This window comes from Sander vitreus, chromosome 24, assembly GCF_031162955.1.
Source record: "Sander vitreus isolate 19-12246 chromosome 24, sanVit1, whole genome shotgun sequence".
Lineage (NCBI taxonomy): Eukaryota > Metazoa > Chordata > Actinopteri > Perciformes > Percidae > Sander > Sander vitreus.
The window spans coordinates 2828771-2839752 of record NC_135878.1 but is presented as its reverse complement, the minus strand read 5'-3'; the positions used below and the strand labels follow the sequence as shown (position 1 = coordinate 2839752).

At 40.7% G+C, this 10982-nt stretch overlaps 1 protein-coding gene across 6 annotated transcripts in view; it reads right to left on the bottom strand.

Moving 5' to 3' along the window:
- Positions 1–292: 292 nt before the first annotated feature.
- The window catches only part of dock9b (dedicator of cytokinesis 9b), a 56951-nt gene continuing 46261 nt past the window's right edge, over positions 293–10982 (bottom strand). For all 6 annotated transcript variants that reach the window (XM_078243670.1, XM_078243671.1, XM_078243674.1 and 3 more), the window contains exons 44-52: positions 9819–9925; positions 8984–9106; positions 7819–7932; positions 6597–6743; positions 5707–5917; positions 5296–5486; positions 5098–5198; positions 3922–4060; positions 293–1417 (exon numbers count right to left, since the gene is read on the bottom strand). In XM_078243670.1, coding sequence (XP_078099796.1) covers positions 1301–1417; positions 3922–4060; positions 5098–5198; positions 5296–5486; positions 5707–5917; positions 6597–6743; positions 7819–7932; positions 8984–9106; positions 9819–9925 — 1250 coding nt within the window. In that variant the 3' untranslated portion in view covers positions 293–1300. The remainder of the gene's footprint in view (positions 1418–3921; positions 4061–5097; positions 5199–5295; positions 5487–5706; positions 5918–6596; positions 6744–7818; positions 7933–8983; positions 9107–9818; positions 9926–10982) is intronic.

Genomic DNA, 10982 nt, shown 5'->3' with positions numbered 1-10982 from the left:
GTCAAATGTCCCCACAACCTAATTAGATACAGAGCTGTTTTGATGCACGTACATACATGGTCATTACAAAGACATTTGGCATCCACAGATCCTGCTTACATGGATTACTTTGGACCACTACTTAGATGACAGTCCCCTCCTGATCTTGGATGTTTAATTTGCCTACGTTCCTGAACTGTGTAAAGTTTCTTCATTTGGGTTTTCCACCAGTTCATCTTGGTCGGCTTCTTTTCTGGTTAAATAGAGATATTTTAGTAGCTTTATGATGGACATACAAACGCAAGGCATGGAAGAAGGTATTATTACCGTTTTTATTTATTTATAAGTCTTAAACATATTTACATGAGCAGTCATTAAGTAAAAATGTTTTTTTTCTCTCGCAGATAAAGGAATCTACATGACAAAGAAACAAACCCCCTTGGCGTGCCTTGCAGTCTTTTTCTAATGTCTTTGGCAAGAGTGGTTTTCTGTGCTGTAGGTAGCCTTGGTAACAATAGAAAATATTGCACACACACACTTTTCTTTACAGAAAATAGGTTAAAACATTGTGGTTCACTTGGCTTTAGACAGTTTCTATACACGTCGATTGGCCTAAAATAGAGTGAATAATTCTTTCAAATGTCCAAAGTAAAATAAAAGAAACTGATGCTTCTGCACTGCACAGAAAAATGCATCTGCTGTAACAGGGTGTCAATGGAAAATAATTGACAAGGGAATTGTAAAAAATATTTTGCATTAGCTTAAGAATGTATGTACGGTTACAGCAGTGGCATTTATTCATTCACTCTCTTACAAACACTGTACATAAATGGGAGCCCTACAGTTAAAAACAACAAAAATAAGTTGTAAATTTGGGTCAAATGCATAAAGTCCCTCGTTTGTTAAAACATCCCTTGAGCTTAATGATAATTAAGATAACATCAGGTTGTCAGTCACAGTATGGATACACACTTGCTGTGCTTAACGCCATCTTACATAGGATACAACAAACTATACAACTGGATAAATGACCCAAAACTGGCAATAAGTGGACAGAATCACTGTTCACAAGTCAACATCTTTGAATAGTCTCCATAGGAAACAAGAACTATGGGCCAACTGATAACAGGGAGTGAACATTACATTTCCAGCTCATGACATGTACAGAAATAGCAGGATAAAAAAAATACCAATGCATTAGGCTTTAGGTTGTGTTACGGTACTTAAAATGTGTCCTAATTGTTTTTCACTCTTGACTGGCAGGTAGTTTAGTCAGTCATTTGTGGTGAGGGAGACTTGAGCCTGGTGTGAAATATCTGTATCAGAGTATGGTGGTTGAGCCATGCGGGTGGGCACTGGTTGGTGTGCCACTGATGGCGTTGAAGATGCCCACAGAGTCGGACAGAGTGCTCCTTGTACCGTTTTCCACTGGGTTTATCTAGAAAGAAGGTACATTAGGAAGATTAGGAAAGAAAAATATGTTTCATCCTGTTTAAAAGTGAAACGCACACATGCATGTTCATTTAAGTTTAGGGACTGTAGGAAAATTTAGGGGAAAAAAAATATGAGGATGAGGTTGTTTTTGTTTGCTGAAGGTCGTCTACATTTTTGTAGAGTGGGGGTGGGGACTTTTTTATACCAGATTTACATTTTATTTCATTCTTCCCGCTTGGGGAAATTTTATATATATATATATATATATATGCTACATAAGATATTTGTGTGCACCATAAGTCATATACAATAGGTGCATAGTAGGGGTGGTACGGTTCATGAAAAAACATCCGAACCGCTCGGTTCGCTTGTCTCGGTTCGGAGCGTGTGTGTGTCGCACGGTTCATCAGTACACTGTTAATGTGCACTAACCACTTACTGCCGTAGTGCCCACTTTATACACCTATGTTAAAACACTTACTGGAAATGACCATAGACAGTATATAAACGACGAGGGGGATGAGCGCGACGAACGCAATACATGACAGCTGATTGGACGAACGCGTCACGTGGTTGTTGCTGCTCCCGAATTTCAAAACAGACTCTAATGGCGTCTCGTTCTGAATACGATCTCGTATTTTCCGAAAATAGTTCACCGAAACGTGTTTCTGACAATATTTTAAGCGAGAAATAGGCCATACAGTTGCTGAATCTGTCTGTTTTTTTGATCGACAAAGATTTTCGTCAGATTTTGAGAGGCACCGAGCCGACCACTCCTCAGGTGGAGTGCGGAGTGCTGCTGCTGCTGCTGCTGCAGGTCACGTCACGTGCAGAAATGTCAAGTGGGAGAGATGAGGAAGGCTGCCCGGAGTTGGAGGATGCCCTAGCGTCGTATATAGTCTGGTGTGTGGGAACATTTTGGATTTCATGTTACCTATGATGACAGCGGAAATAAAACAATAGATAGAACTGCCACTGTGTCCATGTATTGTGCAACATGCATTCAATATGCTAATTTATGCTGAAGTATATTTCTGTTAAAGATTAAAAGAAAAAATAAGAACCATACAGAACCGAAAACCGTGACCCTAAAACCGTGATACGAACCGAACCGTGGATTTTGTGAATCGTACCACCCCTAGTGCATAGGTGGGCTTTATTTCTCTCAATAAAATGCTATCGTATAGTATTTGCTTATGAGTCTCTCCTTGGTTTATTTAGGATGGACAATCAGATATCTGATCTAATGCATAACAGGCTCCAACATGGACTCCAACTGATTTACATTAATATTTGTTCTTATTTTTTGGAAACCAGAGTGGGGCGAAAATATCAATGTCCTTTAGCAGCCACAAAGCTACCATCCATGTTCAGTTACTCAATTAGTGTAGTGAAGACTTTGTGGCTGTAATTTATTTATGTAAATTCACCATTTTGTTATGTTTGTCATAAAGATATGACTTTGAGACATTGGGGGACAGAGCATTTTCTTTTCTGAGTCAGATGAGGGATCCAAAGAAAATATTAATACACTGGCATGGGCTTTGCTTTTTTATAAAATAAAAAATAAGATTCATCCCCACTCCCCATGCTAACAGTTTTCATACAGTCCCTTACTATCTCTATAGAGTACAGTAAAGTAACAAAAGCAGCATTACCATCCAATCTGCTCAGGCCAGCACAGAGAGCAGGATATAGAAGATATGGTTAGTAAATGAGCAGAAGTTGCAGCAGTGGACATGTCTTTAAGGTTACAGTAGTTGCATATGCTGGTAAATATGAAGCTACAGCGTGAAACTAAGGCACGTGCAGCTTAAATATTTCCACATGCCATCTGGTGGACACCCTGAACCCCCAAGTACCTTGGAGAACTGTGGGGGTCACATTTTAATCAAGAATCACAAAATCCAATGTTTATATCTGCATGTACACATTTAAAGCTCCAACATCTTTTATCTGGCCCTTTTACAAATTAGTGTTTCCAACACATGAGGACCATAATGCACCATGACAACGAGACATCATCTTACAGTAAATCATAGAAGAGTAGATAAGAAAACAAATAGAATAAACATGGACACATAGAAGTAGCTAATACAAAGAAAGTAAGACAAACCAATAAGCAGAAATACTACAAACATAAATACAACAAAACAGTATAGTAGTATGATTGAATCAGTAGAATTCATTAGACAGGAAATGTTGGTTTTCAGGGGTCATTTTGATTAGACACTGCTAAATATTTGCACAGGTGTGTTAAAAACAGAGCTCCATGCTTCCTTTGAGGACCTGGAAAAATTCTATAAATTCACTTCAGACCTGTTTTGAGGACTTTTTATAGAGTGCACTACCTGCGTTAATTGGAGGGATTTGTCTCACTGGACAATAATATGTGTAAGAAATCCGGTCCCTGTAGCTTGTCTGGCAAAGTGAAAAGACTCGTAGCAGTCTAATTCCACAGCATTCGGTCTGAATGTTGTAGCACATATCCATCTGTGGCGTTCCTACCTGTTCATGCATGATGTTTGACAGCTCTCTGGTCAGGTCCCTGTAGTTGGCCTTCATCTCATCATGATACTCCTGCTGGTCCTCTTTGATCAGCCTCTCGTTCACTCCCAGCGCCTGGCCACAGGCATCCACAAACTGCCTGAGGTGAGAGGAAACAGCATGTTAGTGCCACTTAAAAACTCACATGAAGCAGAGAATAGGAAGTGAAAAGTAACGTGGTGGGCCATATTTCCATAGTCATTAGACTGATAAGCAGGGCAGTCATTCATCCTCAACCTTCAAAATACAACAATCCCTACAGAAATGATGCTGGATACCGATCTAGTTATCATGGAGGAGAGAATAGGTGACTACAAATGGCAGCAGCTGAAAACATCAGATTTGTGGGCAGTGATGAGGAGACTAACCGTCCTCAAATGACGAAACACAAACGCAAAGCCTTATTTCCATCAGGTTTCTAAAATGTTTTCCACCTCATCCTTTTGTCTCTCTATGATGTCAGCCCTGTGATAGTCTGGCGAGCTGTCCAGGGTGTACCCTGTCTCTCGCCCAATGGCAGCTACCCAACTGGAGATTTAGCGCCAAACTCCTAATATTCACATCCACAGTAGGGGATGGAAATAAATTTGCATTTTCTTTTGCCAATTTTTGGGAAATTCAGCTCTACATTTAAACATGATCATAGAGGTTTACACACTGGTATGCTGATATAAGCACTAAACATATACAATAATAGCATCTGTGTCATCTTTCTTTCCATATAACTATAATATATCCTACAACTCTGTTTGTCATACTGGTGTTTTATTGTGCTTAACATACACCTACCTACTGGTGCAATACCGTTCAGACCATGCAAATTACATTACATTTCATTTAGCTGACACTTAACAATTACTATTAACCCACCGATGGTGCGGCATTGGGAGCAATTCAGGGTTCAGTCTCTTGCCTAAGGACACTTTGACATGGGACTGCAGGGCCAGGGATCGAACCACCGACCAATTTACCTCTAGTACATTTTAAATTCTATATTTATTTTTGTTGAAATGTGAATCAAATGTGCTTGTCACTTGAACTTGAAGGCAGCGAGGTTCTGCCATAAACAGGAAACGATGCAGAGGGAAGAGAAGTTGTAGTTTTACATATGCAAATATGTCTGTCATTGATAAGTACCTGAACATCTCTTTCAGTTGTTTGACCTTGTTGTCAGGATATTTCTTGGCACTACTTTCGTCGAAGAAGGCTCTGGCGTAAGCAAGAGGACCAGCATTGACCTGGAAAACAACGGCGGTCAAAGATCATGAGTTACGCTCAAGCTATTCAAGTCGACGAGTCCAATGATTGACAGCAGCCTGTCCTGGTCGTTTGTACCTGAACACTGATGCTGCCTTGCAGTTTAAGCTGCAGGCGGATCATGTCCACCTCGGAGGCCGAGCACAGCAGTCGTAGCTCGGCCACCTTGGCACTCATCTCGTCTATGGCCACCTCAATGGGACTCAGGTCGGTCTGGTGTTGGTACATGACTGCTATACGCTTCTTCACATAGGGGAAACAGTGGGTGGCTAGATGGGAATGGGATTAGGGGAGAAAATCATCGGACGGAAAGGACAAAAATTTAGATTTTCAAATGTCATAAATTGTACAATTGCTAGGGTGATGAGGCTGGCTTGAAAGACTTGTTTTGTTTCTTTATTCCACATTAAATCCACATTATATTTCCTGCTCCAGTTCGTTGTCTAAACTGCTATGGTGATGAATGATTTTCATCAACGTGTGACCTACTGGTGAGAACGGTCCGGCGTTTACACTGCTCCTCCACCCCTCCCTGCTTCTTGCCCGACTCTGTGAATGGCGTCTCAAACACAAAGCGCCGGATGTTGTGACTCTTCTCGAAGTCGGTCTTCCTGTCCTCCAGCTCCTTGTCGTCTAGGTACGGTGTGACGTGGGTCACCTGGATGTAGGCGTACTTTGAGTCTAGGTCCTTCGGGTTCACCTGTGGTGGCACAAGAAACAAGGATATTTTATTTTGTTTCAAACGTGCTAAGCTTAGCTAACATCTCCTGGCACCAGCTTTATATTTAGCGTGTACAAGAGTGGTATCAATCTACAACTACAAGTGAATCCTCTCACATTACATACAAAGTAATTTCATCCATCATCAATAAAACATATTGACTATAGCAGTTGTGATGCTGTCCCTGAACTACAAACCAATTACATGTTCTCCCATTACACAACTGTCAGGGTCGACCATTTACCGTCAGTCATTTAAACACTTCATAGACATGTTAACTACCAGGCTGCTTAAGGACATGGGAATCAGAGGCCAGGCCCAATGTCAAGCCATCAAGGCCCTTTCCTGCTGAAAGGGCAAGCCAGTGGCTCTGGATTAAGAGGAAAGACAACAGCGTAGCTCCAAAATCACATAAAAAAGGAGATGAAGTCAAGTGGGGTGAGCCTGGGACGCCAGGCCTCCTCACTAAACCCTCTGGAGGTGTCGTGGGCTCGTCAGAGAAATGCTAACTAAGGAGGGCACCCACTTGAAAACCCTGAGATGTCATCGTTCCCACTCCCAACAGCAAGGTCTCAAGGTATGTGCAAAGAAACAAGGCCTCCTAGTCCTAAATAAAATTGATCGTCAGTCAAATAAACACATACAAATGTGATCCCACCTTCCCAGAGTCCTGAATGATTTTGACATTCTCCTGACCAAACTTGTCGGAGTAGAGCTTCAGGAGCCTCTGGGAAATCTCAGACAGAGGAGTGAACTTTGGCTCCTTGTAGATGTATTCCTTTCCATCTTCATCCTCAAAGAAGCCCTGTGGAGAAGAATAAAGAAGTCAAATGCCTGGCAATGAATTCTGGGCCACTTTATCACCTGCAGCTAGGATAAGTCAAACCTTGAAAAAGATATTGTACAGCAGCCTATAAAGACAAACATTTCTGACACTACATACAGTGCAAACAAAATACAAAACAATGCAGAGACATTGGTTGTTAAAGAAAACACACTATATAAGAGACGTACAGTATGGCACACCACATTTGAGTGAGGTACCATACACAAAAGCTACTTAAAGGACAAGCAATTAAACAAAAACAATAATAATAATAATAATAATTTGTGAACAAAATTTAAACACCACATGATAAGTTTAAAAAAGACCCAAGAATAAAGAGGAGTACGAAAACATCACACATGCTAACTTCAGCTAGTCACCTCACAAACATTATGTATTTTATTCAAGCACAGCTACTCAGTCGTGTATCTATGGTAAAGTACAAGGACGTGTGGGTGGGGGGGGGGGAGGGAATGATCAAGGGAGAGGTTACCCAAAGCATCCAATGGGATTACAGACAAAAAGAGAGTATGTGCAAGATTTTGCTATTTTGCTTTGAGGGAAAATACAGCAATGGCACTTAAAGTACAGCTGGCTCAGATTACAGCTCATTGTTGTTGTCTGCATTGAACTACTATTTTCCTACTTTTGGGACCCAAGTTTTTCTCCGCTACTGTCCGCCACTGTAGAGCTAAATGTAGGCTACATTTGGCCACAAATGTAAAAAATAAACAAAAAAACATCAGCCCTAAATCAATATAATGATGAAAGGACATGGAAGAGCGCACACACACAGCGAAACCTTTACACACTTACCGCAGCCTTGGAGGGGGGGGGGAGAAAAGAAGAGAAATCTCTATTAAAAAGATAAAAATCAAAAAGGTAGGTAGGGGTGTGTGTGTGTGTGTGTGTGTGTGTGTGTGTGTGTGTGTGTGTGTGTGTGTGTGTGTAAAAGGCATGCGTTTGGATTGAGTTAGCATTGATGCTAGGTAAATGAAAATATAGCTGGTTACTATATTACATTGTTTTTTCTTTTGAAACCTCAGTCCCTTACCTGTCCAAAGAAGGCCACTCTGAAGTATGTGCCCAGCAGTCTTTTGCCAGAATGCATCACCTCCATCACTTTAGTATAGGCACGGTGAAGGGTATCATACAGGTGAGTCAGTTTCTGTTCCACAAAAAGAACGAGAGAGAAAAGTTGGAATAACTTTTTTTTTAACTTTGACAAGTCAGTTATGCAGTGGAGGTTAAATCAAATTGAATGTTTTAGTTACCACTTTATTTAAAATAGCAAAAACATGAATATGGTTTTTTAGCCACTTGGGGGCAGCTGAAATACATCGCCTTTTACGTTGATATGTTCAACATGTCAGCAAGCATATGCAAATCTACAAACCCAGCAGTTACACAGCAAGATCATTCATTTGGAGCCATGTTTGTGTCCACCTGATTAATGTAAGTCAGGTTCACTCTCTTTCAGCTCAGATTTGTGTCTCCACCGACTCCTAAGAAAAATATCTGGCTCCTTGTCTGCTAAATACTCCATGTTCACCAGCTAACTGCTTATTGTGTCTTATCTGCTGTTTGGTGCTCAGCAGGTTTACAGTAGTGTACGGTGGGTTTTTAGCACATTTTAACTGAAAACTGCAGAAAACTGAAACTTGCTGCGGTTGGAAACAGAGTGGTGAGAATGAACTAAAACAGGAAAGTTGTGGACCTGACAGCTAAACTGCTGAAGCTGAAACTCATTTAAACACATTGTGATACAACATCATCATCATCATCAAATGCAAGACTAACTGTTGTTGAACAGCAACCCATGTGTCCACAAGTGTCAATTTGCTTTAATTTCCCAACGTTCTCGTATCAGTTGCTTACTGACATCATTACACAACCAGACTGAGCTCAAATGTTGCGTTTGATTTGTGAAATTAAGGTTGTCTTATTTCTTCTTTCATAAATTACATAGTTTCACTTCTAACCTTCATAACCAATTACAACTTCTAGACACACGATTAACAAGTAAAAACCCATTCTGTTCTTAATAGCACTGAAAACATGATGTAGTTAGGTTAAATAAGCATATGGCATTCATGCATCTATTGCAGGGTTATTGTACTTTTTTAAATCTAAGATGCACACCATGTTCTCTGGCAACTTTATGCAATGATGCTCTACTCCTGACCATGCAACCCTTGTTCTATCACTGTGCAGTTTACCTCAAAGTCTCTGCGCTGTTCGTAGATAGGAATGATGAGCCTGTAGACATCAGCAATGAGCTCATAACGCTCCGCCTTCCAGAGGCCATCAGCACACTCCTCCAACAGCTCCATCAGCACCTCCTGGACACAGAAATAAATGTAAACTCCCTCCCTGCAGTTGGCTCACAATATTTAATTGCTGCAAAGAGGGACAATTCAGTTTGTTGTATTTGTCTAGAAGGCTACAGTGAACTTAAACTGAGCATAGTGTTCCTGTAAAGACAGCAGACACGGTAGGAAATGTATCCATCATCTCCTTTCTTTTATTGGGGGATGAGTCCAGCTCATCAAGCTGAAAGGTTTTCAGAGCAGATGGAAGGTAATAGCAGTTTCCATTGCCTACAGATCTGTTGACCAACTCATAAAAGCTCACACATTCTCTAGCCATCACTTTTAATTTCACTGGGTTATCAGTTGACCAGGAGATCTGATCTCAGGCCGCTGTGTCAATAAAAAACAGCCCCTGCGGGACTGACTTTGAGTAAGAATCTCTGAACATCTCTAGGAGTGCTTACCCTGGTCCCTCTACAGACCGCTCCGTCTGACAGCTCAGTGATTTTCTACATGTGATTTACAACACATGTCCCGAGCTGTGTCAAAGTCTACAGTATTAAGTCTACTAACTACACAGAGCAATTGATACTCGTAAGAGATAAGAGCTCTTCTAGACACTCATGTGACACGTGATGCCAACGAGGAACTTAAAAACATCCTAAATGCTTGGACAACACAATGGGACTGGCAGATATTAGAACACGGCGTACAGTATATGGCATGTACAACATCACAATACCTCATTGAAGTGAACATCCTGCATCCCCACGTCCTCCATCATGGCTGCCTCCTCGTCGATGTTGGGAGTGATGACACGAAAAGCCGAGCAGCCCTGCCTGAACATACCTAACATACAGATACAGAACCAACATCAGGGGCATTTTCATTTTTCGTTATTCCCTCAAAGTTAACAAGAAAAATTACTTTTTTCATGACACAAAAATATCTATGTCAGCGTTCTGGCACTGGTCCGGACCTAAATTCAATCATGGCTAGAAGAATGTAACAAACGCAGAATTCAACATTCAGATGGATCATCCTACTCAGCAACATGGTTATTTTCAACACACACATGGACAACAACCTACAAATTGAAAGATTTAAGCACAAACAATCGGCATATTTTTTCTTGCTTAAACTCTTAAAAATGAGGGGAACTTCTGTGGACCGAAAAAAAGGTAATGCAGTGTTCGGAGTGTTTGGAATTTCTCTGCTCTCTGCTAAAAATTCAACTGACACTTACAAATTCGCAATGAGTGCAGGTATGATGCCTCGTGTGCCGAGTTCTATAAAAGGAAAGGAGGTCTGAGGGTTGAGGCCACTCTGACCTGACAATGAACTATTGCTTTTCAGAAGCAATAGTTATATATAGATAGAAGCTATATAGATAGAAGCTGTGTGTGTGTGTGTGTGTGTGTGTGTGTGTGTGTGTGTGTGTGTGTGTGTGCGCGCGCGCGCGAGAGAGAGAAACACAACTACACATATATAGTTAAAGAACCAAGCAGTGTGAAAAATAATTTTATAATAATATTTTAGTCACCCTTCACCTGTAAAATCATCTAAATCTGATTTATTTTTCTAATTGTTGCTGGTGTACTGATTTAGTGTAGTATAGTCCTATTAAAACATGAGAAACAATCTGCATTAATTAGAGCTGACGTGGTTAGTTTTGATAAGACAAGGCATTTTTATTACTGCCCATAATCTTTCTTCAGTACACAAGTCAATCAAATAAAGGCTATTCCACAATTAACTTCTTTCTACTGTGGTAACATTTACCAGTGACTCATTATATGGCATCTGTAAATTGGGACTGTAAAAATGTTGGAATGGCGTTCAAATGTTCAGCGGTTATTATCTGTAAAGGGAAGCATACCATTACCAGGAGACACACACTCCTACT